This window comes from Hippoglossus stenolepis, chromosome 4, assembly GCF_022539355.2.
Source record: "Hippoglossus stenolepis isolate QCI-W04-F060 chromosome 4, HSTE1.2, whole genome shotgun sequence".
In the NCBI taxonomy this organism is placed as follows: Eukaryota; Metazoa; Chordata; class Actinopteri; order Pleuronectiformes; family Pleuronectidae; genus Hippoglossus; species Hippoglossus stenolepis.
The window spans coordinates 15,137,805-15,165,508 of NC_061486.1; the positions used below are offsets into that span (position 1 = coordinate 15,137,805).

General features: G+C 44.6%; 1 protein-coding gene across 7 annotated transcripts in view; it reads left to right on the plus strand.

Moving 5' to 3' along the window:
• The window catches only part of mecom (MDS1 and EVI1 complex locus), a 140,135-nt gene that overhangs the window by 34,242 nt on the left and 78,189 nt on the right, over nucleotides 1-27,704 (plus strand). For all 7 annotated transcript variants that reach the window (XM_035155191.2, XM_035155192.2, XM_035155194.2 and 4 more), the window contains exon 2: nucleotides 9,317-9,660. In XM_035155191.2, coding sequence (XP_035011082.2) covers nucleotides 9,317-9,660 — 344 coding nt within the window. The remainder of the gene's footprint in view (nucleotides 1-9,316; nucleotides 9,661-27,704) is intronic.

Consider the following 27,704-nt stretch of genomic DNA (forward strand, 5'->3'; position numbering starts at 1 on the left):
GATGCAGAAAGTTTGGACAAAATCATGACACAGTTGAAAAGTTTGGATCTGGACTTTAGTGCTGTGTGATAACTTGTGAGTGCACTAAACATATGTGTTGGTCATATCATGTGTGATCTAACCCTACGTTTGGACAAATTAAGCTACAGGACTCATTTCGCCCGATGGCAGTAAACAGGGTGTCGACACTGACTTTCCAGCTTTCAACTGAGGCAGAGCTAAATCTAATGCGCCGTAGCCGGAAATTTGTACAGCCAAAAATTGTCTTTGATGGAAACTTTTCAGTTGGGAACGCGGCCAACGGCACAACGCGCTCAATGCCCACCAGGCTTTGCTTTTCTGTCGTGCTCGATGTTTATTTAGTGCACAATGCAAACATGCGGGGACAAGGTTATTGATTCGCTGATATACAGTACGGCTTCCTGCATTTGATTTCAATCAGGTGCGCCTGATTATTCATGTCAAACACATGAATGTTTTCTGGGCTACATGACTTTGAAAATAACATTTTTTTATGTCGCAAACACACATCTCAAGTAGTCAGGTTTGTGTTTGCCTGCAGTTTTGCCCAGCTTGAACTGACTGATGGCCTTCCCGCTGCAGACCAGGGTCCCCATCTGTGCTGCAGATCCGCCTCCTTTGATAAGAACTACCATCCTCAGGCCTACATAAATATTTTATCAAGTATAATGGAAATTGTCAAATCAATCTAATTGTGTAATGCATTATGAAGACATCAAACTTAAACAAAGCACATATGCTATCATTTCTTTTAACGACCGGGCCAGGCTGGGCCGGGTTGAGCTGGCGGTTTGGTACCCAGGGGGCCCTCCACAGGGCTGATGGGTGGGGGGGGGACTGGCAGCAACCACTCTGGATATACGTCTCTCTCTGCTCTGCCCAGACCTGCCTCGCTCACATTTCATCAAAGGAATCAATTTCTCAAATGTGCACAACTGTGAGCCATAATTATATTAGGGCCCAATGGCAGTTAGCCATGACATGAAAGAGGGCGAGAGAACAGAGGAGGGAGAGGCTGCTCATCTATGCGTGTTTGTATTGACATGTATTGTTACAAGTTTAACTTTGCAAAAAAACATTCGGTTTTACTTTTGTAGTTTTACATTTTTTTTTTTTGGGACGATAGTCAAATCTATTTTCCCGATTGATGTCTCACCTTTGAGCGGTACTGGTGTTTGTTGTTGCTGCCTGAAAAGATAGAGGAACAGGAAGGTGGATGGAAGGAATGGCACAGGTAACCAGAACAAACAAATCAAAACCCTTAGGATGTGTGACATGTCGGGGGGGGGGTTGTTGGGTCGGGATTTAATCGGAGGCAAAGACAGAAGAGATGATGGGATTGATGACCTTTCTCAGCACATTCTCTCCACACTTCACGTAATATATGAAAGCTGACAATTCAATACTTTCAAAGGTATGAGTAGCCTATATGCAGATGATACACACTCATGTTTCACTGAATCAAACATGTTATGCTACGACTAAGATTTTCCTTCTCAAAGGACGGACAGAATATTGAGAGGCTCACACAGACTCACACACAGTTGGTGTTCAGGATTACTACTTATCTCTTATTTTACCAGTGATCAAATCATTCTTGTGGTACCACTCTGATTTCACACATTTAAACTATTATTATCATATCACATCCGCTTCCATCTCTTAATCCCCCCTCTTCTTGCCCCTCTCATCTCCTATCCCCCTCTTTTTTCCCAACCCCTCCCCACTCTTTCCTCTCATCTTCTCTATCCCGGGGTCACTGTGTGATTCGGAGGGCCCTCCCTCCAAGCCCCCCTGGTTGATGTATAGCTTGTAGAAACAATGTGAGCGCCGGGTTGTTATTCTGTTTGCTTTGCAATTGACAGGCTTGAGTTAACGTCCGACTGGGATCCTATCTCATTAAGCCAAATGCGGGGCTAAAACAATCATAAAAATCGTTTGGCAACTGGCATCTCGCTACAACAACATACAGGCGGGAAATAAACTCCGCAAATTAGAGTCGGGGAGCGAGATGGAATCAGAGAGTGGGGCAGAGATGGAGGGAGGAGGCGGGAGGGAGAGAGAGAGTGAGAGAGAGAGACTGGCCCATATGCTTTATGTTGTTAGAGACTTAATGATATGAAGTGGTCGGGCTGATGTGGAGGCGTCCTCGTTGATGATATTGATTGTGGTTTTAGGATATAAATTGTGCGTTCATGTTTGTGTGTTGCACATCCATCTGTGTTCATCTGTGACGTCATTCATTTGTATTTCATTAAAAATAAATGCAGCTCGCTAATCCTTCATATTGATTATCACAATGAAAAGAAGTGGAAGCAGAATAGAAACAATGCAATTTGTCTTTTAATGCAAATGTGTCGAGTGAATACAATTTTTCAATAATGTACTAAAGTGTGTGCGTGTGTCCCTCTCACAATCTGAATCAGTGCAAGTCCCCACTCACTCTATAACGTACTTATTTTTCTTCTTTTATGCAAACACACACATTCCCTTTCTCCCTCGAACACACCTCTCTCTCTCTCTCCCTCCGCGATATCTTCCCCTCCTCACCCTGTCCAAACATACATCTTTATCAAGCGGCTGTTGTCAGACAACATTAGATAATTAATAGGCCATTTGTCAGGCCTGTGAGAAACATGTTAAAATCCCCGAGCAGCTCCCCAGATAAATCCTGCCGCGCACACAGATGCCTTTGTTGTGTCAGCCTGCCATCGGAGCTGCAGATTTACCATTAAAGGACCCTCATTATTAATCACAACTAATGCTAATTAATTAGGTGTGAGTGTGTGTGTGTGTGTGAGAGGGAGAGAAAGGGACCGACTCTAAGTTTCAGTTTGTTGTGCAGTGTTAATTGGTACCTCGGCCCAGAGCCCTTAATGGAGTGTTTTCCATTTAAAATGGGGAGTAGTTGACTAAGAGGGGGGGTGAAAAAACATAGACAATGCTCTCATTAATTAAGGCTGTGTTAAGAGCTCGACTCGTGTTACCCTGTGGTCTCTGTGTGCTTTAACACTTTGTGCAATGAGGCCGCCTGTTTGTGAGCATATGCATGTGAATACAACTGCAAATATGGCTTTTTATACATACCTGCACTGGTGCCTGTTTTTATCTTTAATTCTAATGGGAGTTGATGCAATTTCTCAGCACTGCACATTTAAATCTAAGGACAAAGTGTTAGATATTCGAGGGTTCAATTAGCAACGGGCAAATACTAAATATTAGAGCAGAAATATGTCTACATTTATACTTTTAAAATGATATGATGGCTTTGTTAGCCAGGGTCATTTATCCATGACCTGGAGATAATTGTTACTGTGTCTGCTCTAATGGATGTTGCACAGTTTGAGAAAGACAAAATGAAAAAGACAACAACATTGACAAACATGCAATTTTATGTGGGAATTTCACTGCTCACAATTTAATTCTTTTTGGTAGAAGAAACCAACATTTCGGGTTAAATTATGCATAATTGGCCAAATTCGCATCTATAGAGCCACCTAAGGCTATGGATGTTTGTAGTTTGTATCAGTCCCTTCCACAGCCAACCCAATGGACCCGTGCACCAAAAGACTCCCCAGAAGTGGCGCTAAGGCCTCCATTAAGCACAAAGACAGAGTTAATTAGGAAGCTTATTGCCTCTCCTGAGGGCTCGGGCCTCCAAACACTCGCCTATACACCCCTGCTGAGGGAATCTAAGGCACAAACTGATGCACTGTAATTAACATCGCTCGGCAAATCAACAGCAGCCATGTTCTGATTGGCAGCAGCATGTGAGAGTGTTAAAATTTAACCAAAATGAAAGATGATTATTTTTTATTTCCTCCTGAATGGAGTCACAATGAATTGTCTCTCCCAGATGTCTACGCCTATACGTCTCCCAGAGGGTGTTGTCATTTTTCAGTCAAACAACTAGACGACAACAACAACACACACACACACACACACACACACACACACACACACACACACACACACACACACACACACACACACACACACACACACACACACACACACACACACACACACATATTTTGAATTATCCAAACAATGCCTAAGTTGGAAGAGTGTAGTGGCCATGATAGAAAACATTTTTTAGAAAGCCGCTGGGAGAGCGCTTACCTCTGCCAAGGCTGATTGGCTACTTAACCACCATATTGCATATACACGTATTGCAATCAGATACCATGTTGACAGAAATTTGGGGTTAAACAAAAGAAAGAACAATGTGGTAAGGTATAAATTTCAGAATGTCAAACAACTAACTTAAACCACTTGAAAAAGGAAATTTACAATTACATATATTACACATATTTCAAAGGTTCCTTACCTAAAAATACTTTTGACTCACAAAATCTGGATCCTGCACAACATTTCACCTGTTCATAGATATTAACACTCTACATCGGCCATTTTTTTCATTTAAAAAAAATCTTGATCTGTTTTAATTAATCTAATCAACTCGATAAGTGAATGGGTTCTTCCTTGTTCCATTCCCCCTCCTTCTTTCAAGTCTTAGAGGATCGGTTTTGTAGTAGTGTATAAACCCTCTAACAGACAGATAAACACCAATGACAAAATCACTACTGTGGTTCTGGTATTTTCAATGGATATCAACTGTTGGATATAACGTTTGTCGTTGGTCGGAACAGCACAAACACATACTCACGACTTCCTGCTGTGGAGCTACAAATAGAAAGGTATGATGAACAGTGCACTTTCAGAATTGGGATGATGACTAATGGAGGGGATCATGTGTGATTATGTTTGACCTGTAATACAAGGGTATTACCACGCCTCCCTGTTCCATTTGTCCGTTATCACAGGCAACAAATGATGTCTAGAGATAAGCACGAGGGCCGCTCCTCGTGAGGTGAGGAGGTCATTTCCCTATTTCACCATGTGGGACCCCATCCGTCAGGTTTTCAGACCCCTCAATCTGATGAAGCGATCTGTGAATTGCGCCCGGGCTAAGTAGATGAATGATGTTCTTACTTTACACCTTACCGTGTTACAACCTGTCCAGCATCATACGCCATTATGCAGGAACATGAACATAAATAACACGTCAGTTCAGTCTTTGAAACGTAGTATTTTTAAATAGTACAAATGGTTCTTGGTTGTTTTTTGGACAATCATACTAATCTATGAACCACCACGACATAAAAAATCAAATACTTGAACTCAAATACGGCCAATCGTGAGTAAAAGGATTTAAATTTGATCTAAAATGTATTATCGCATAAAAATAGCAGGAAAGAAAAAAAAGGAACAATTTAGAAGAATTTAGGCAACCTGAATTGTAACATAAAAAATGATAAGGACAAAGTGTAAAATGGGGACAATGAGATAAGGATGGAGACATTGCACAGAAATGAGAGGGGCTGTGGTGGGGGGTTGGTTTGACTGTGTCCACAGGTAGGTTATTCCTCTCTGTAAACATATGTATCCATTTGTCCCGTGGGTGCGTCCCCATGGCGTTCGGTTGGCAGTGGCTGGGTCACACCTCCATTAGGGGCTTTGTCACAGTGATTAATAGCTCCTTCTATCATCTTTAATTCACTCCCTGATGATGGCGGCCCTGCTTGCTGCTCGGGGTAATCGTGTGATGTATGAGTCCGCCCAACACCTTGTGGCAGAGGTGAAAATCATTCCACCCATGCAGATAGCAGGCCTGGGAACAAATGTTTTCCCTCTTAATAAAAATTAATGAATTTGGCGTTAAGCGTGGGCTTTCGAATACATGGGACTTGATAAGTGTGTGTGCACGGCTCGGCCATGATGTATTTTCACATTATAATAACAGATTTTGATGAGGAGATAATATTGTTTTCCTTATTATTTTGCACTTAATCATTTGCGTTGTCTCTTCTTCTAGTTCTATCTTAGTCAAAATTGTGTGTTTCTTGTTTATTTTTTACATTTGCTTCCTCGTATTATCGTGAAATGCCATCTGTGTTATTAATGCAGTTTAAATCTTGATGCTGCTGCTCCCAGCTGGAGTTCCCCTCCTCGGCCCAGAAATCTTTTAGAGCTTTGATGAAGTAATGTCCATTGCTGAACAAACAAACAGGACTGTTTGCTTTGATAGGCTGAGGCACACCGAAATCCCCCCACACACACACCCCCACACACACACACACACACACACACACACACCACGATCCGATCATCTGTGTGCAGCGTCCCCACCGCCCCACATGTCTAAGCCGAGCTACGCTCTTTGACTTATCAATCATCTGCACATGAAAACCACAATTTTCAAAACGCTGAACGTAGCATATTTGCTTTCAGCTAACGTTTACCTTACAGAAACATATATGTTTATGAGCTGCACTGCTCTTGTTGAGTCCAGTGGACCGGGGGAATTTCTGGTCTAAATCAAATATAAACTTGGAGACCAGCGTGAGGGGGGAAATGTCAGAGGAGAAACGGCAACGGAGGGATACGGTTACCTTTAAAAGCTCTTGTCCCTCCACCATATGGCAAGCTTCACATCCAGGACTATAACTGGGTTACACAGTCTCTGTGCTGAAAATCATTACGTGGACTCCCAGAGCCACATTGGGTTTCATGCCCGGCCCGACTCAGCAGAGTTTCCCCCCTCGAACGCACGGGGCCCACACAGTGTGTGTGTCAAACACAATAGTTGCACAGACACTGTGATCAGGTATTGCTGCAGGGAGAGACTATCAGAAATACTTAGGTTAGATCTGGTTCAATAAACACACACACAGTGTAGTGCAAAACACAGAAAACATAGATATCGGTAATAGACAGCTCAGTGTGTTCAAGCATGGGATTCTTTCCCCACAGCAAACACACAATTTGACGGAAATTATGATTCTTAAGTGGTAGAGGAAAACAGCTCATGTAGTGCTTATAGTGTAGCTGACAGTTTTGCATTCCTTTTCACCGGACATTGTGCTGTGACCTTGCCAAAGGGGAAGCTGCACATTCGAGGATATTTACATACAATGCCCTTGGCTTATCTTGTGCTTCAAGTAACGTCTCAAAAGTTTGCGACGGCTCGAGGGAGAGTGCACATTAAATAGTTCAGCGACTGTGTCCAGGTCTTGAGTTAATCTCTCGGGTTAGTTTATGACCACCTGTGGCCAATCACGGTGACCGGTTCAGTCAATCAGAAGCACAGTTACTTCATGGCCAGTGAGCAAGACGTGTGTGTGTGTATCTTTGTGGATCAAAGGTTCCATGGCTGACAGCGCAGCGGTACAGTGTCACACAGGCAGCCCTTCAGGAATGTTAGTCAGTGCAGGGATGGGTTGTGGAGCCTCATTAGCGGAGACCCGTCTCCCCTTGGCCTGTCAGGCTGCGTTAGGCACAGCCCACCACAGATGCACGCTGGGGGAGCAGCGGTTTCCTGTGGATCATTTCCGGCTTTTAGCGTCCATCTGTCTCACCGTGTGACACCTGTTTGGCAGTCTATCATGTTAGCTGGCTTCTCCATTAGCTTCTTGTCTTTATTTGTCTGAAAGTTTGCTCATGCGGTGACCTTTCGATTGTCTGTATATGAACTAACCAAGGCATTCATTTTCATTTCCGTTTCTTTGTCCGTCTGTTAGATTTCCATGAAATGTTGTCATCGGGTCATGACCCAAGCAGGAACCAATAAAGCAGTTATGGATAATCAGGCAGATTTTTAAAAAGATATTTCTTCATTAAAATGTGTAAAAACAACTCAACCTTTCATTTTGTTGACTTGTGAACTTACATGAACCAAAATCTTTTGAAACAATGTTCAAACAGAGAAATCCCTAATCTTATTTAAGGCAACAGGATATTTCATTTTGGTCGCCTGAATTGCATCATATCCACTTTACCTGTGGCTTTGTCCGTCTCTACTATAATATTGACCTGTAACGAAGGATAACACACTGTTAGCCAGTTAGTCAGTCAGTTGTTGTTTCCTTCAACTGTTGGTATTGATCAATTGTAATTGATCACAAAAATCTAATACATGAACTCATCCATGAACATGATTTGTCGCCTCAGCGAGATTTGAAATGGGGATGAAGGTGACAACTCCCATGATCCCACGCTGCCTCAAGACATCATCTTCTTTGTTTTGGTTCAGACACCCAACATGGCGAGATAGGGTATTAGCGTTGGCGGTTGTAAATGCTCTCTCCTTGCACCTTTCTAGCTGCATTTCAGAGACAAACATTTTTCAACCAATTCACCTTTGCTCTACATGTGCACCATGCCAACAGTAGGAATTATTCAATACCTCTTCCACCATAAAGCCCCACCAGCCACGTGTGCCACTCTGAAGAAGCCCAGTGTGGGTTCAAGGGTCATACTTCTATGTCCTGTTTCACTCTATTCACAATTAACCCCAGAGTGCTTCCCTCTGTTTTCACTACAGTAGTGGAGAAAGAGTTCAGGAAAAGGAAATATAAAACAGTCAGAGCAGCACAATGCCGAGAAGACCATGCTCACCCACCTCAATCAGCAGCAGCTCAAACAAAACATGCCGTGTTGCTGCTGTAGGCTTGTTTTTTTTTTTAAACTCCAAAAGACTGTTTTTTGGCATTTATTTTAAATCTGATTTGAATTTAATTGTGTCTGTTGGGTGTTTCTCATGCCAGGAACAAATCCAGTGATTTGACATTAGAAACAAGTTCCGTCATGATCTCTGGCTCTTTACCGAGCTCAATCTAAACAGAATCGAGACTTTGTTACATATGACCCCGCTTTCTTCAAACCTGTAGGAACCTTCTGTCTTCTGCTGTTTATTTGAACGGATCAAGTTAATACATGCACGTGTATGTTTTACTCATTAGTCTTCCCTAGTTACAATAAACCTCTTGTTTTCTTTGGGGTTTCCATCCATTTATTATCTATAACTCTTATCCTCTAGTAGGAACTGGTGCAAATCCCAGCTGACACTAGGCAAGAAGCAGGAAACACCCTGGACAGGGTGTCGTCGTATCAGAGACAACATCACTATTCCATCTCACATTTACACCTACCTCAATTTAGAGTCTTCAATTAATTAATCCCCAATCTGCATGTTTTTGGACTGTGGGAGGAAGCAGGAGTAGTTGAGAAAATCTAAATAGACAGACCATTCTAAGGGCTTTGCCAAGTTGGGATTCAAACTTGGAACCATCTTGCTGAGAGGCAACAGTGCTAACCACTGCATCACCACATACTTAAATTTTTTTGTCGGATACATAACCTGTTTTCTGCGTTCATTTGTGATAATCCAACAATGTCAAGGATGTTACTGAGCATCACCCTCACATAGAGACTCTTTCTGTGTCTTTCACAGGTGACGGCGATGATGAGTTTGCCCTATACTCGTCCGACCTCCTAGATGATGTGTGTGGCTCCGATGGCGATCCCACACCTTCCTCGGCCCTGGTGGAGGACCCAGTGTCCCCTCTGCTCTCTGATGATGAGTCTTCGCCTCAGGACCCCTTGTCATTCCAACACCCGAGCTTTTTATGCCAAGAAGATTTGACCATTCCCCTGGACTTTGAGCTGAGGGAGTCGGTGGTTCCAGGCGGAGGCCTGGGCATCTGGAGCCGCAGGAAGGTAAACGTCGGGGAGCGTCTTGGACCATACGAAGGAGAACACACGCCTTGTCTCCGAGACCCCACTCAAGGCTGGGAGGTAGGAACACGATAGATGAAGAGTTTGTGTGCTTGTTGTCAATGTCTTCTGAAATTATTGCTTTAGAGTCAGTATACCTTCACAGAAGTTAATGTTTCTTTAAGTGTACTGCACTTGAATATCAATCAAAGATGTAATTTGTACAGTTGCTACCATATTATTCAATGGTTCGGGGATTTATTTTTTATGGCAGCTCTACTTGTGACAGAGCAGTTTACACTTTGGTTCAAGTATAAACATGAAAATTGCAGTCACAATGTTTTTTTTCTGCACCAGTAGTAGTAGCACACGTTCTGACAAGGGGGGTTTTCCTTGGCGTACATACACTGTAGCATTCACATCAAGTCCTCTTTTTTATTTCCTCCCATGTCGTCATGTTCACATTTAGCCCAGTGACCACAAAGCTGTTGTTGTCGTCGGTTGCCCAGTGATGTAATGTTAGCTCAGTGCCACTGAAAGAAAGGCAGTCGAGGTTGTGCTCTTAACTCAATTAAAATGAAAAGCCATAAATCCCCTCTTCATCCTGGTTAGGGACCCAGTGCGGCCATTGGCAAATCACATATTGGTCAGGCGGCACAAAAAAATCGAAGGCAGGGTCACAGGACAAGGTCAAAGGTTAGATGTGGTCTCCGTCAGTGTCAGGCTGGTTGGGTTTTATAGAGCAGGAGGAAGGGCCTGGCATAGTATCAGCCTCATTTAGTCTCCCAAAATAGATCCTCTCTAATTTGGATGCGAAGATTTAGTACTTCATATCCAGACCTTTGTCCCTTTGTATGGCAGAACCAAGCTCTTGAAGAGTCGCTGACCATGCAGTTCACAGAGCGAAAAGTAACAGGTTTAAATAAAAAAAGACCATTCAAAACAGTGTTCACTCTCTTTTCCTGAGTCTCCCTAAGCCTTAAGTCCACTTTAATGCTGCACTTTTAAAGATGACTGGGAACGTGTTGGTAAAGTATCAACATTTTGGTCATATAAATAGTTTTGGATTTGGACTGGAGCTCGTTTGGTTTGCATCATAGAGCATTACTCCAGCCCGTCGGCTCTGAGTGGGTTTGGCTCAGGCCGAGTGAAAATAAATTTCTTTCTTTTTCACCCTGGACTACATTTCTCCAGGAAACGTCTCCCTCATTAACAAACTGCTGCTCGCGAGATGCAATATACGAATGTCTGTTAAATGGAAGTGAGAGAAAAACTCTTCATTTTGCCAGTTTTCATAACAGAGAGCCGTAATAAAATGTCTCTGTCTCTTCCAAAGAGATTTACAGCTAGTCCAACAAGCTCTCTTGGTTATTCTTTTTTTTCCTCCCAGGGTAAGAAATAAAGGATAAAGGGGGAAAAGGAGTTTTCATGAATTTTAATCTGGTGGTAATTAATGGGCAGCTTGAATAATAATATGGATTTAAAAAGCTGAGGAGCTGGGATGTAAGTGAGCGTGTGTGTGTGTTGGGGCAGGCGCGTTGGGAGGTGCGGGTGGTGGCAAGGGGGGGATCCAAGATGGGATCCTGGCGAGGCAGCACTGTATCACAATGTTTAATTACCATCCTGACAGCGAGCCATAACTCTTTCCATTAAGTAAATAAGTTGTAAAGAATTTATGATGAAATGCCACATTATTCAGAATGGATATTCAGTGATGACATCCCTCTGCATTAAATATGGTAAATGCCATTAAGCCCTCCTGACCCCCCCCCCTCCTCCCATGCCCACCCGTTTACCATCCCTCGCCCATCGCTCACACCCCCAGCCCCCGACTGCAAACCGTCAATATGCCAATAAGCCCGCGGAGGGTCTGTAAAAATAAAATTGATTTGGTAAATGTGAGTTAAGATAGATATGTTTGCTTTCATCATCAATTCTGTGCGGCGCAGCGAGGTGATGTCACCGACCGGGGGAACGATAAAGTGGCGCTCCCATCTGGAGCGTTTGATGGAGGGCCGTGAGCGGCTCAGGCCAGTGGTGACAGACTGGGGGAAGTTTGTCACCAGGGAGGCCACCGCTCCTCTGCACCATCACCATAAATTCGGGCGGCTTTATTCATAAAGGGGAAGAGTGACTTATGGCGTCCGTGATGTTTTATGAATAGAGGAATGGTGACTTATGGGAAAGATAGCTTTGGTAAATAAGAGGTAGGGAGGCAGCAGTGAGCGGCCTGTCAGGCTGAGACGCCCGCTAACACTGTCGTATGCAGAAGTGAAGTGCTGACTGTGCCAGCAATCATATTCCCGCTGTGTGTGTGTGTTTAGTTTGGGTATGTGGAGAGAATGTGTTTGTGTGAAGGATTTGTTCATGAATGTAATTATTAACATCAGGTGTTTCAAACTCAAAACCAGTTTTGATAAGTTGTTTTTGAAACACTTTCTACCTTCTCTGTTGAAATCCTCTGTCTGTAGTCAACCATAAATAAAATCGTCGGACCAATTGAAATGATTGGCTTGCGTACCTGTCCGTCACTAACCGACCTGCCTGCCTGCTCGCACCCTGCCCCTGCTCTCTCTGCGCATGAGTCTTGAGCTGGAAAGACATAGAAGCTAAAGCAGAGACAATAGTCAGAAGTTGGTGAGCGAGTTACAGAAAAGTCGGCTTCTAGCAGTTGTCACTCAGTGCACGTTGATGTGTTCTGGGGGCGTAGCTTTGACGAGAGGGCTGGTGGGATGTATCGGTTGAATATTTTGAAAGTGTAGCCTGCTCTTGCTATCTGGATTACCAACTCTAGCTTTGAGAAACTTTTTCATTCATATTTAAATGTTTGAAATAGAAGATTAATCGGTATGTAATATAAAGAAATCAAGTTTTTGTTTTTATGAATCCAAATCATCTGAAATAACTGAATGGACAGTGAAGATGGTGAGGACCAGAACAAAGCTGATGATGGTCTGAAATTTAATTCATGTAACAGCTCAGGAAATGTTTAACAACACGAGGGAAAGTATGAAATATTTTACTCAAAATGTATTTGATCATTTCATGAACTGTGAAAAAATGATATTCGTAGTTTGGTGTGAAAGAATTAGGAGGATGTGTCCTGCAGTATCCTACAGTATATTTATTTCTCAAGGCTTTGCTTGAAACTACTTTTAATGCCTGGATGCCCTCCAGTCCACATTCTGCTGTCTCTCTCTCTGAGTCGTCAGGCGCATTGAAATTCAAACTCCATTTGTGTCTGTCCTCTTCTCAGCGGCAGCAACAATAAGACGGAGAGTTAGAGTCCGGGAGAGAGTTATCCAACACTCAATGAGCCTTTGGACTCGCCCAAACTCGCAGCCCCATGGGATTATGGGTCCTGGGCTTAGAAAGCTGGGTGCCTCCTGCTGTAGCGGCGATGGGCGGAGCAGGTTAGGGGTGCGGGAAGGGGTGGGATGGCGAGTGGGGCGGGACAGGGGCGCTTAGGGCCTTTGTGCACCTCTCGAGTGAGAGGCCGAGGTGGAGGTGGAGGCAATAGTGGTGGCGGTAGTGGTGATGGTGGGGAGGTGGTGAAGGAGATTAGCAGTGATGGTGAATAGGAGTAGAGGATTAGGTGGCTGGGCCGGGCCTTTCCTGGATCTGCCTGTCTCCTGAACCCTCCTGTTCATGAGAGGATGGGAGGATGGAGGGAAGAGAGGCAGATGCCTGACCTGGAGGAGTTCATCCTTTAAACTGTCAGCTGAAAACTTTTCATTTCTTAAGATCTAGTGATAAAAATGAATATGTTGGTGTGTTTATATTACTAAATATTATCTGATCAAAAACTTTTATGATTAACCTGTTGCTTATATAGAGCCTGTGTTTAGGATGTAGATGCATGATGGGTGATAAACAGCCGGAACAACAAAGAACATCCTCCAGGAAAGTTTTCAACCTGTCTGTTTGTGGTTGCTGCTTTCGCAGTTTGCACATGAACTCTAGGAAAGGTCAATTCTGGAATGAAGGTTTTGTGTGTTGCATGTGTGCGCACATACGCTCTTGTGCGTGCGAGGCAGAGTGTGAGAGTGTGGACGGAGGGCGTTTCGAGAGGGCGTTATTTTTTTGTGCACGGATAAGCTGCTGTCCTGAATGAATGCAGATGTCTCTGGCTGGCTGTCCGCCTGTCCCCTGTGCGCTGACGGCCTGTCACCTCTCTCTGTCACAGGGAGAAAGAGCCACTCTCAGTCCTGGCTAAAAGCCCCTTAATCCCCGAGCCCCCTACCACATCCCATCCACTGTCAGCGGAGATGGCCCTGCCCACAGCAGCGCTTAGAAAGGCAGGCGCTAGGGATGAACCTCTCTGTCACTCACACACCTCTCAATGGACACACATCTTCACGTTCTCACGGGCACGTACACATGCACATGTATCGTTTTTTGGGGAAATTCAAAGTGAAAAAAAGTCCCGCGGCTGCAGAGGCGAGGTGAATGGCGGATGTCAAACGCATTGTGCTGCAGGAACACAACGGCTGCGCTGACATCATTGTGGGACCTGCTTTCTCCTCTTGAGAAGAGCAGCGACCGGCCGCTGAGACACTGTGTGTAATAATGAAGGAACAGTTCACAGCATACTCTCGGGTCTCGTTGGCACTTAATGAATTGTAAAGAAGACAATAAGGACCATTAAAGTCTGTTGTGTGGGACCGGATAGTGCGAGGGGGGAAATGTGTCGCCGCGTAGACAGAGTGTTCTGAACAAGTGACTGTGTTTTTGTGTCTTACGAGAACTGTGCTGCCGAGGAAACATCTATCCTTTAATTACACCTTCTTTGATTGTGATTACAGCTATGCTCCTGAGCTCTTTGTGTAAGACTAGTAGTTTAGACAAGTAGAGTTGGAGAGACCTGAGGGTACAATAACTGCTGGGGGAGATGGGGCTGAAAGTAGATATGGAGGTGGGGAAGATGGTTTTGCTGGATCTGAGCTAATACCAAGTTTTTCACCTGTCTTCAAAAGTGTAGCTTTCAAACCATGTGTCAGATGAGAGTCTGTTGCTACGGAGATTAGGAAGCTTGCAGTTTATGATCTCATTACTATGAAGTGTATACCTATAGAGGAATTTCATTCATATCAACCTAATCTTCACCTCATAATTTGTCTTAATGTTTATTGCGGAGTAGTCTGCACCATATGTAGCACAGAAGGCCGCATGTAAGGAATCCAATATTCATGCAGAAGACCCAGTTTGCATCCCATCAATAACCTATGAATTTGTTCTTTTTTAATCTCCACGATCTTGTCCGGAAATCCTTAATATTTGAGTTGCTTAACAATAACCATACCGCGTTTATTTGCCACATTAATCTAAATAATTTCATATTTTGCTCAAGTATAACACAGCAACCAGTCACAGTAGGTTTTTCGTAAAGACCCAAGCCTACCAAGGCTGGTCTTAATCAACTCTGCCAAGGAGTTCATGTTTTTACTGTTGTCCATTTGTTTGTTGGTTTGGTTGTTTGTAAGCAAGATTTTGCATTACCCTAAAACTTGGTGAAAGGATGCAGGTCCAGGAAAAACCCATTGAATTTTGGTGCAGTTCCAGGAATGTTCTATCACTTTCTTTAGCATTGTGATATATGGCGTTTACTGACATTTTGACTGTTTTCTCAGGGAATAATTCATGGGTCTTGATGAAAAAAAGTCAAGATCCATGAATTATTCCCTGAGAAAACATATTTAGGGGACTGATTTCTATAAGTGTGAGCAATTTGGTGCAGCTTGATTGAATTTCAGTGGACTGTTGGGCTTTGGCCCAGATAATGCGCTCTACTGAGTGCCATTCATTTTTTTCAATTTTACAGTCATACGTAACAGTTTGACATTTTATATAGTTTTCCAAGCAATCAATTCATGCATTGATTGAATTTAATTGGCACCACTCGAGTGAAGACCATGTGACTTAAGGAGCTACTTCAACACCCCTGCATGGCCTCTTACCTCCTCCACATGGTGCAGAGTGTGTGCAGCCTCCCCTCCGTTAAAACAACCCCAGTAATTCCTTCAGCCGTGTTCGTCTGTGTCTGTCTTTGTCTCTCGTGGTGTCTGCGAGTGAGATGAGCTCTCCAGCCAGTGTAACTGAAGCTTGATTGTCTCGGACGGCAGTGATGTCCATTCAAAAACCAAGACAAAACAAGCTGGGGGTCCATCTCCCTGCCCCTGCAGTTGATTGGTAATCCCTTTCTTTGGGTTAATCTGTTGTTTGTTGGTGCTGGTTGAAGCCGGTGTGTGTCTGTTTGTGTGTGTTTGGGGTGGAGGGGGGTGTTATTGAAGTTTTAATCTAATCTGAGAGGAGCTAAAGTAGACGAAACACACTAATGTGGACAGTGTAATACTGAAAGTGTGAGAATATTGTCCTACATGAGTGCGGAGTCGGTCAAATCCATTCATTCCATGTGGAAGCTCTTCTTCATCAGTTAGAGAGAATGAAAAAAAACTCAAAATTACAGATTTCCCTCTCATTCCTTAACTCTCACCCCTCCTCCACCTTCTCCTCCTCCTCCTCCTCCTCCTCCTCCTCCTGCTTTCTCTGTCAGAGTTCCCAGCAGGGAGGGGAAGCTAGGTTAACTAACTGAACAAAGTCAGAGTGAATTGCAGTAGGACAAAGGCGGGCGCGAGTGGGGGCTATGCCAATCGGAAGGTGTAGCCGGCAGCACAATACCAGGTGAAGGAGGCTGTCGTCAGGGGTCCACCCGAGCAGGGCAAAGGTCACAGGCCTTATTAGATCTGAAGTGAATGGAAGGGACTTATTTAACGGGAAGAGGGAGGTCAGTAAAAAGGAGGGATGAGGAAGGAGTTCACCTGTTTGAAAAGCTCAGAGGGCGGCTGGTTTCTCCCCCTCATTATATCCAACCTGTCGGGAAGCAGACAAAAATCAGACCAGCTGATAGCTCACGGTGGGAGTCACAACACACACATAACACAGCCCTGAGCTGCAAAAGAAAAGGGGGAGGCTGATTTGATCGGAAACACACAGGGCAAACTCAATAACACAATGACAAACGTCTAGACATCCACAGATATAATAGACTTTATATGTAGGTGCATCGACTCGACGGCGCAATATAAATGCTACTGCCTTGTAACGCACATTTACATCATCCATCCTCGGCTGTTATGGCACTCTGAATGATCTGTGGTGGGGTCACACTGCTAAGACTGTTGGAGGAAGAACACTTCAAAGTCGCTGCCAAAGCCATAAGACATTTCTGCGTTAATGGATGATGTTCAGAGGAAAGTAAAAGGAGAAATGAGAATGGAGCATGGTATGTAGCAACGGTTACCCACTTGAATTTGGGTCACCACAAGAGTTAGACATTGATGTTGCCTTCCAAATATCCCAAAAGATATATTTTTAAAGGACATATATGTAAAACTCTGATTAAGAATGCTAACCCAAACGAAATTTGAAAGGACGATGACCCGCGTGAAACCCGGTGAGCCAGCCACCGCACAACACTCTCCACCGAACACGAACACCGGTGACGGTATATCCCTGTTTGACTGCTTCTCCAGGTGCCAACAAACTCAGTGTTCTGGTCGTTGAACGTGTAGTTTGTGTAAATACAAACGGTTGAGTTTGTCTACAGTTAAAACTCATGTCTGTAGTGGCTGATTCCAACTTTTTGCTATGAACATGCAGGAATGAAGGCGGAGCCTCTGAGGAAGCAGTGAAACGAGGAGGTTTATTCGTTTTCAAATATCAACAGTCGTTCCCCAGAATCACTATCTGTACCTTTAATGTGATGATAGTAGTGAAGTGACATTGGAAGTGAGGGAATGTGCAACAAGTATTGACTCCACCCATGTAAGGCATTCAAATCAAACGCACCTCATCAACTTTCTACAAGGCTCCCCAGGGTAGTGCTATTACACACACTACTCTTACTTATAGCTGCACACATACAGTTACCCACAAACGTGTAATACACCAACATAAAAAACCCTTTCACACACACACACACACACACATACACGTACACACACATGGGCAGACACACACAAGGTGGCCCCTGCACTCTGCAAAGATATAGGTGAAAATGAGGGGACCCCTAAACAGCATACAGGAAACAGAGGTGATGAATTCCGTGTGCGGGGCCACAGAGCCAGGCTCATAGATACCTTATCTAGGGGGATTGATAGGGGAAAGGGCCTTCCCTTAAAACACACTACTGATTGTTTCCAAATGTCTTCCCAATGGGGAGGGTCAGGGAGAGGGAGAGACAGCGACTCGGGGGCAGAGCTTGCAAGACTTTTATTGGTCCAGTCCGGGGGAAACAGAGAGGGAACGGCAACTCTGTCCCGGCTTTCCTGCCCCAAGTTGCTGCTAGCGCTTAACTACCAGTCAGATCACATTACCCAGGCAGTAAATCTAAGTACCGGTTAACGCAAATAATCAAGAGCTAATACTGCACTACGAAACCACTTTCTCTGTGTCTGTGGTTGGAGCTGTGCAAACAGGCACAAGCCAAGGCCCTCTGTCCTCTTAGCCTCTGCCAGACTCTCCCTCAGTCTCTCATGGCTATTATAACCTACACACAGTCACAATCTCCATGGACTTATGTTTCCATGTATCCCTCGTGGAGTGTGTACCTCTGTGTGTGTGTGTGTGTGTGTAGTGTGTTTGTGTTCACTCGCATGTTTAAATCTCTCTCCTGTCACTGCAGTTCAAAGGGTAATGGGACAGTGCGGTCTAGTCTGAGAGCTTATTACTGGGTTAAGCGCTAAAAAACGCCGGCCCGGGCCACAGTCAGCACGGTAACACCGTACCCTTCTTCCAATTACTCCATATTGCTGCTCCAATTAGAGTGGAGCAGGTCCAAAACCAGAGCCGAGAGCTGCCAGGTTTAGAGAGAGAGAAAGCAGAGGCCCCGGGTGGCAGTAATGAGGTCTTAACCCCGACTTTGCTCTATTATGTCATAATGCTTTAATTCGAGCCATATGATAGGCTGCCGTGCACTCCTATGTTATTGGAAAGTCAATATTTGTGAGCTGGCCCTGTCTGCTCACCTCAGATGTGCCCTGGGAGTGAGTGCAAAAAGCCAAAGATTTCTGAGGAGCAAATTATTGACAGAGGAGAAGGCCACACCAGGTTGTTCAGGGAGGGGATATGTTGTAGTCACTGCTTGCTCACACCACATATCTAATGAAAAGAGAAATAAATATGTGGTGTCTGCCTTGGGTGATCTACACAGCTCTATGTGGGATGGTGATAAACCATTGGCTGCATTATACCTCAACAGAATAGGTTATGTTTTCATTTTTTTTTTTTAAACTTAGTGGAAGGATGGGATGTGAGCCAACGGGGAACCCACTAAATCTTTGCTCGGATCAGAACAAAGGGCCTGATCCAGGAATTTTTGACATCACTTTCTTTACCATTTGATTTTTGGTCATTTTCCCAGGGAATAATTCATGGATCTTGATGGAAAAAAATCTGGTATATTTAGGGGACTGATTTGTATGCCTGTGTGAAATTTGGTGCAAATTGTCTGCTGGGCCTTGGCAGAGATATGCACTCTACTTAATGCTGTTCTAGTTACTACTAGCAACAGTTTTTAAGTAATTTCTAAAAGGCATGTAAAATAACACGTATTGAAATAAAGTCACACTTCACAGCATCTAGGATATTCACTTATCCAGGGTGGAATATTATACAGCACATTTGTACGCCATTGAAGTACAATTCAGAGGTGTTTCATTTATTGTAAATGAGCATTTCATTTTTTTATGTTTTTATTTTATTTTAATTTCATCTCCACTAGGGGTCTTCTGACACTGTTCATTTACACCTTATATTACTTTGACTTTCACACGTGATTTTTAAGATTAGTATTCCCCATTGAAACATATGGTTTATAAAATATCATGCAATCTTGTAAATAATGCTAAACTACCCAACAGAAGTACAGACACATTTAGCTCCCCTTCAAATCCTGATTTTACCTTTATGTATCAGTAATCATAATCAATCATAATTTTTCTGGTAATATCTATTTACTGTTGGCATGGTGAATTTTTTTTTCTTTCTTTTACTTTTAGATTTTACATCATAGTATAACTTTATTTGCTTAAAGTCTGAATATATATCCCCTGTTACATACATTAGCTCTATGTCCCACACACCATAGAGCAGCTGCTCATCACGACATCACTTCACCACCAAACGCTGTTTTTTTTTTTGTCCTGCTGTTGCACCGAGCATCAATTAACTAACAGTGTATTTGTTAATAGTTTGTACAGTGCTTGAAGGTCACATTTTAAACGAGTGCGGCTCTTGTATTTAATGGGGTTAATTACCATGGTAATAACCCAGGACCACATCCTGGTCAATAATTGTTTGGTAATTGGTTTCAGGTTGCACAATAAAAATACAGTCCATCAATTCCTGTCATTTCATAATTACAACAGGGGGCTGTTTAATCATATTCAGAATAAACATGCATTGCTTTCAAATAATGAGAAGCAAGTGGTAGATAATATCTCTTTAGAGAAGGGAAGTGTTTACTGTACCTACTCATACAACTCTATAAAAGTAATTTGTAACTTACAACTGTGTATAACAGCTACAAAACATAACAACTACTACTCTTCTGCAAGGGTTCTTGCAGTTTTGAGTTGATTCTGCACTACAGGCTGCATATGCTGCAAATCAGACTTAATTTGTGTTCTGCAGAGTTGGATTTCTTGTTTACACTCAGAGTGACTCCAGGAATGTTATTCTAACTGCATTACAGCAGCTTTTGCAGGGTATCTTTTTTCATACCCAGCATTGTCCATTGTTTGAAGACGTAAATTGGCCAATAAAAAGCCAATGCTTATTGGATATATTGGATTAGACATCCAGCGTACTGTACGCTCATGTGTTTTGCATTACACTTCTCTAAACTTGAGCGTGGGGCAAGGGATTGAGCTCTACACATGGCAGTCCCCCTTAAATCCAACAGATAAATGCAGCTCACTCATCCGAACACTGGTGAGGGGAAAACTGTAGATAGTGTTTCTCCTCCTGGGAGAGAGTGGAGGGGTGCAGGGGGATGAGAAAAGCAGTTAAAACATGGTTATGCACGGCGACCGGGTGGGGGTCCGTGCACAGATAGGATAGGCAAAAACCAGACAACTAGACTGGGTGAAAACAAGAGTGATAGATGAGGCAGAAGAAAAAGAGAGACACATAAAGGGGGAGAGAAGAGTGCAAGAGAGTGAGAAAATCAGTCAGAGTGAATGAAAGAGAGGCAGAATGAGCCGAGGAGGAGGAGAGAGAACTCGATGTCCTGTCTCTGCTACGTGCCGAGGGAGACAGATTTCCCGGTGGAGTGTTCCCAAGTGTCCCCCTGCAGTCCATAATAGGATTTCCAGGCTACAGCAGGTAGTCTGTGAGGGAACTTTGTTCGCAGGCGCTCACAGATAAGGGTTAATGCAGCCCAAAGGTTCCTCCGCTAAACAGGGCGCTCTGGGAGTCTGTCGCTCCCTCCTCGTCGGCCTGCGTTGTCAGCACCAATCCGTCACAAAGGATTTCTTCCTGCAAAACTCAGTGGCCATTTCTGACATCTCTAACAAACTAATTGTTGTCTCCAGTGCTGGCAAGCCCTGTGAAGTCCTAACGAGTTAGCGTCTTCTGCACAGATGAGAAAAAGTCTCGCAAAATCAATTTACGCTTTGTCATCAGAGCCAAAATTGGCAGAGGAGGAGAGGAGAGAGGAGAGGAGAGGAGAGGAGAGGAGAGGAGAGGATGCCAAGACAGACCATGCCAGAGTCTCTTAGAGCAGAGTTTGTGTCGTCCCTATTCTCTCCTCCAATTGTTCTCTTTACCCAGGCCGTTTTATGACCGCTTCCCTCCAAGCCACTTTATGACAGGCATTGTAATGTCTTTAGAGTTCGGAGCAGCCTCTGATTGGGCCATGCGGTGCTCCTCTCTGGCTCTGAGTGACAGTGGGACCGGGTCCAACCGCCACCCAGGACACAGAGCCATAAATCATCCTGCTGGCACCGGGCTCCACTTCCTGAACGACTACCAGTTCCTGCAGGGGACAAAAAGGGCTTTGTGGGCTTTAGGCAGCAAGAACCTCTCCTCTCTTTCAGGATTCTGAGGTTTTACGAGCGATGCTGAGAGAGATTGTGGGGAAAGAGAGAGAGAGAGCATACACACACACTCTCTTTCTCTTTTATTAAGTATGTTTAATAAGGCTATGACTAAGCTAGGCCTAATAGCTACTGAATGTGGACACCTGTTGAACAGCAGGCCCTGATCAGATCAGCCACTGTTTGTTTTCATCTGTCACTATGGAAACTTCCCATTGGCGTTACTTCACTGAGATAAAGTCATCAGCCCTCAGTTTCTGCAGGAGCCCAACTTGGCGATTTCATCACTGTTAATGTGAGGAATCAGACTGCCAGAGCTGCGGTGGCGGCCCACGCCAGAGGTGGCCTCCCTCCATCGCTCCCTCCCTCCTTTACATTCCTCATTTCCACCAGTCTCCGTCCTCCCTGTGTGTTTGGATGGCTCCACCTCACTGTCAGGCTGTGAGGGACGGCTGTTTTCCTTGCAGGCCAGATCAAGACAGGAGATTGGCCCCGGGGGGCCCGAGGATGTGAAGCTCCTGACACGTCCCGTAAATCTAGGGTGTCCCATCTCCACCGCTAGATCCGTGCGCAGCAATGAGAACGCCAATGAGGCGTGAGGATGAACATTCCTCTGGCCGTTCTCACACACGATAATACTTCGCTGCCCCTCTTTGCTGTCCACCTCAGCAAAAAAGACGTCTGTCTCTGTACCCCCTGGTGAAGTCCCCACAACCCTGAACCTTTAGGCATAAAGGTTTTTGCAGTAAGGCTGCTTGCTTACATGGCTTTGTGTTTTTGTTAAATGATGAATATGAAATGCTGTGTTATTCTAGAGTCCATGAGAGGCAGTTACAAACTGGTTATGTTGATATACTTAATTCCCATAATCCTCTGCCATGTCTGTCTGCAGTCCCACAGCATGGAGTTGGCAGAGCTCCGCGAACATAAGCAGACAAACTCGTATGCACACTCGTGCACACACACACCTTCTTACACACATCTAGGTGTCATGTAACTCTCATACATGGAGCTATGTGTGGGGCTTTCATGCATTCTAGACCTTTTTAACTCTTGTTGTATCAATTTAAAGTTTTACAAACTTACTGGGGCCTCTGCTATATCAACGTATTTCAAATGAGTACTTTCCACATGTCTCTGGTGAGAATAGTTTTTATTATCACCGTTATTTTATTTTCTTTGTTAAATGTTTCCACTCAATTTGCAGAACCCACAGACATAATCCATATGGACATATAAGGGGAAATTGAGGTGAAGGGTTAGACTGAAAAGTATACTGACCAAACAACAAGCAAACAGCAGACAGCCTGGGCCTAGGCCACGTGGCCCCCTTTCCCCCCTCACCCAGGCGGCCATGTTAGCCACGTTAGCCAGATTTTTCACCCAAATGGAAATGAAGCCTGTCACTTCCACGCAGCCTCCAACCGCTCTGTCTGTCCAATCCGTCACAGCGCGCCAGCGGCCGCACAAATAGGCCTGCCACTCTCACTGTCATCTGAGTAACGGATGTCCCATCGTTACCACAGGGTGCGAGCAGGCAGCACTCAGGTCCACTTTCACTCCTCCTCATTTTTCCTCCATCCTCCTCCCTCCTCTTCCTCTCCCTACCTCGTCCCGGTGATGAGCCTTTTGGACCTTTCGAGGAGTTCAAGGTGTGTGTGTGTTTGTGGGTGTGGGAGCACAGGCATGTGTATTTTTTTTCTGTGTGCAATGAATGCTTCCCCCAATCTCCCACCCTATGCCCCAATCTCCCATCAAGACTCAAAAGCAGTGGTATAATAGGAGCAGGGGTGGGGTGAAATAAATTGTGTCCTGGACTGGTAACCTAACAGCCATCATAAATAATGTAGACCTATTTGAAGGGGAAGATGGGGCATTAGAAGCTATTTACACTGCAGGAGCCGTGCTATCGATCAGCATGGGACGTCCCATAGATAAGAATGGGATGATGTCATGGTTATTTATGGTGATTCCCGATAGTAAGGCTACAAAAGGGATTCGAGGTGACAGCATCATCAGTTTTGGGGGTCCAGGGGGAAAGGGGGCAGGGGGTTTGATGCATTCGGTCATCAATGGAGAGATCAGCGGGGCGGTTGTGGGAGGCAGTGGGCGCATGCTTCTGACATACACACACATTCAAGCGTGGACCTACCGACATTCATGGACACAGGCGACTCTACTCGCACACACAAACATTTAACATGCATGCAAACACCCACACGATGCAAAGATAAATGCCACTGGCGTGATCAGGGTCTATAAAGAGCGGTGAGAGGAGATGGCTGAGAGGAGAGACAGTACATCTCTGTCTCCCTGTTCCACATTCAGCAGCGTAACATATATATAAAGAGAGAGAGAGAGCAATAAAACACTGGTTCTCCTCTGGTGTTCTCTCCGAATTGAGCCAAAGGCCATATTCAATACGAGTCTGAGACAGAATTACCATTCAGGGATCACTGCTCGGGTCATATAAGTACATGAACCTCAGTTGTGTTAGATGAGAATTTAGGAACTGTGAGATATGGAGACTGGATAAGGTGCACCTTGGGATTTGTCATATATCCTGCAGAGGGAGGAGAAATAATGGGAGGACGTCTTGGAAAAGAACTCGGAGGTCCCTTAATTACAAATCCAGCTATTGGTCACCCATCGCCGACGTATCACGGTTAGTATTGTGACATGGGAATGTCTGAAGTAACATGAGACAATGAGAGCTGCTTTCAGACATGCACTTTAGCAAATCTCCACACAATGGGGATCAGACTTTGGCTCTCACGTATGAAGAACGCAGCAAGAGATTCTCCGGTCCAATGCGGTCACAACAAAAGAAAAAAAACCTCTCCGCACAGCATGCAGGACATAACGTATAACACCTATTTCTCATCAGGATATATTTGTATTCATTTTGTTTTGTTTTAAAGTTTTGTTCAGTCATGTGTTCGAGACACAATCAATGTGCCCACTCGCTCCTCCGGAGAATATCCTGCTGTTTTCTCGCATGGGTTCACTCTGACATTTTAACAGTTCTTTAGCAATTCTTACAGTCTAGCTGGAGAAAAATTTGCGTTCTTACATACAGCCACTCCCGATAACTTCAGGAGATTATTCAGAGTACAGTGCATGTCCACTGACAACAAATTATCTGCTCAAAAACTCTGGTCTATCAATTTTGAAGTATTCCAACACTCACTGTATCAGTGACAAGGAACGGTGGTCAAACCTAAAGTACATTTAACATGTAGATCCGTATGTGGGTCACGGAGCAGTGTGGTTGTAATGGAAATTTTCTCGGTTATTGTGTCAATGTAAGTAAACACATTGTTGTGCAAGCCTAAAGTAATGCATGTATATTTCCATACAACAATAGAAAGCACCAATATTAACAAAATGTAGTATATTGTGGAATATTCTTTATCCTTCTATGAAAGATAGCATTTCTAAATAACCGCTGTCATTTCAGATATAATTCACAAGAACCAACCGTTTACACCGACCACATACAAACCCAACTGGACCAGCCATCGTGTACACACTTATGCTTTGAATGGTGCCATGAAAACAATGTCGTGCTGCAGCAAAGAGCCGCACAGAACACGTCAACAAACACTTTACTTCTTCCATAAGCTTTAAAAGATGGTCAAAGAGCGGGAGAGCGAGAATGGCAGGAGTACTAGAAAGCAAGACTCCCAGAGGTGAGGGAGGTGCGGCGGTGCGGTGGAAAGAGGAGAACGGGAGGGGAGTAAAAGTTGGCACGACTCCACAGTGTTTTTTGTCGCTGGCCCCTCGGAGCAGGAACATTATTGTGAATATTAGTTCAGAACTTCTGGCACCCATCCAGACACCGGCCTCTGCCTGTGCAGGGGGGGGTTTAGCAGCAGGGTTCGAGCCCCATCGTACACACACACATCACTACTGCCATTAACCCCCCCACACACACACACATCTCCTCAGCACACGCAAGAACTAAAAAGGCTCCACAACAACAAGATGTGTGGAGCCGTAAGTCCTGCCCAGCCCTGATAACAAGTCCCAGCTTTTTAAAAAATAAGCAAACACATGTGGCCGTTTGATGTGCCCCCTTATCTCTGCGCAACTTTAAATCCTCAGAGTTTCTCCAGCGAGATCAAATTCAGTAATTAATCTTCCGCCTTTTTTATTGTGGAGCAAAAACTTTCGCTCAAACTCAAAAAAGCTCACTGCTGAGTCCGTGCACCAGTGGAGTTTCCGGCAGTGCGTCTTTCACGCTGCTAATGAGAAAGTGGCGGAGAGGCCTGGGGAAAAAAAGTCTGCTGAACTCCATGAGGAGTGCTTCAGAAAGTTGTGCAGTTATTCTTGGATGAATGGTGAAAGTATGGTTACTTGTAGGTGTTTGTTTTCATTGGGCTGAACGCTCTTCAGGATTGTCTTCTTGACTCTTGGGCTTGAGGCTCAGATCAGACCATTTCCCATTATTTTTTAGTTTCACGAGACGGGTAGAGCTTACAAGGAAGGAAATGATCTTTGCTGCTTTTATTAATATAATTTATCATATTTTTCCAGTTTGTATGCTCTGTAATTCTTCTTAAACTCATGATTATGGTCATAAACTGTACATAAGAGGATAGCGCCTCAGGAGCCAGTAAGTTCAAAGCGGGGATGCCACTGGGCAGACTGATAGCCGCCTGGCACAGAGGTGAAACCGCACAAAGAGAGAAAAGCGTGGGGAGAGCACCTCCCAGTTCCAGGGAAGGAGGAGGGCGCATGCAGGGTCTATTGAAGGCGAACGAGGAGACACAATGCACAACAGGGTCAATGCTGGGTCAGCAAAGTCCATGAACTGCCGGGTACAAGTGATGGCAGGCAGGAGCGAGACGGCAGAGGACAGACAGGTGAGCTGTTAGCATTAGCCATTAGCTTTTTTCCCTTCTTTTAATGCCAGAAGAATGCGGTGCAGGAAGGTGCTCGTTCAAGGGCGGCGACATGCATGATTATAACCGCGCACAACAAAAACACTCTCCACATACGTGTGTGTGTGCATATGTGCTCGCGTACACGTGTGCACTTTAATGGAGTACTTTTTTTCAAAGGTTTTGTTAAAGGCTTTTTCGACAAAGCCATCACAAAGGTCATGTATCTATAAGTATCTCTTTGACCTTTCACCCTTGACCCCTCAGCCAGCCAAGACAACGAGGGGCTCAGAGAGGCGTTACCATGGATACAATACCAGTGGGTCAGTGAGGGGACACATGGGATATTTACACACTTAACTGTTGTGTGAATGTGCGTATACACCTGCATGCATGCATCAATGGGTGCTTCCAGGTACAGTGCATGTGCTTTTTACTCCATTAACCAAAGTGTGCACCTAAGAGAGGATACATCGAGGTCCCCACTGAAGTTTAACTGTAAACAAGCACCCACCCCCCTCTATCTCCAAACAAGCCCGAGGAGGATGAGTCGATGGGCTCCCAGGTCTCTATCTCAGCCTGCCTTGGGGGCCAAAGAGGAGGAGGGAGTCAGGGTTTTGTCCCTCGCTCCCCCCCGCTTTTGTTAGAGTACCCCTCGTAATAAATCTGGATCTGGTAAATAGCCCATGAATAAAGGGAGATTTTATCCTCAGTGGCACAGGGAAGATTTAGTGGGCAGAGGCAGCGTCGCCTCTCTTCTGAACAACTACAAAGTGGTCACTCAGCGAGCCTTAAGAGGCATAAAAAGCCTGCGGTAGTTCATTAAATCTCCAGCATGAAGATGGGACCGCTGTGGCCGTGATTTACGGCAGTCAGGTGCATATATCGGCGGTGGCACCCAGCCCCACCTCTCATTCTCTGTCTGTCCCAATGAGGAAATAACTAAGCATGCTGCGCTATTTATCGGCTGCATAGTTGGGAGACACACAGGGAGCGGGGGACAGGGACGCTGGGAGCGCCGGAGAGGAAGGGGTGGAGGGGGGACGGATGGTGTTTTTCCAACTCTTGTTTCTTTTAATCCTGCTCTGAATAGGAGCAAGAAACGATACCTGTCTCTCACATCGATCAGAGACCATCTTGA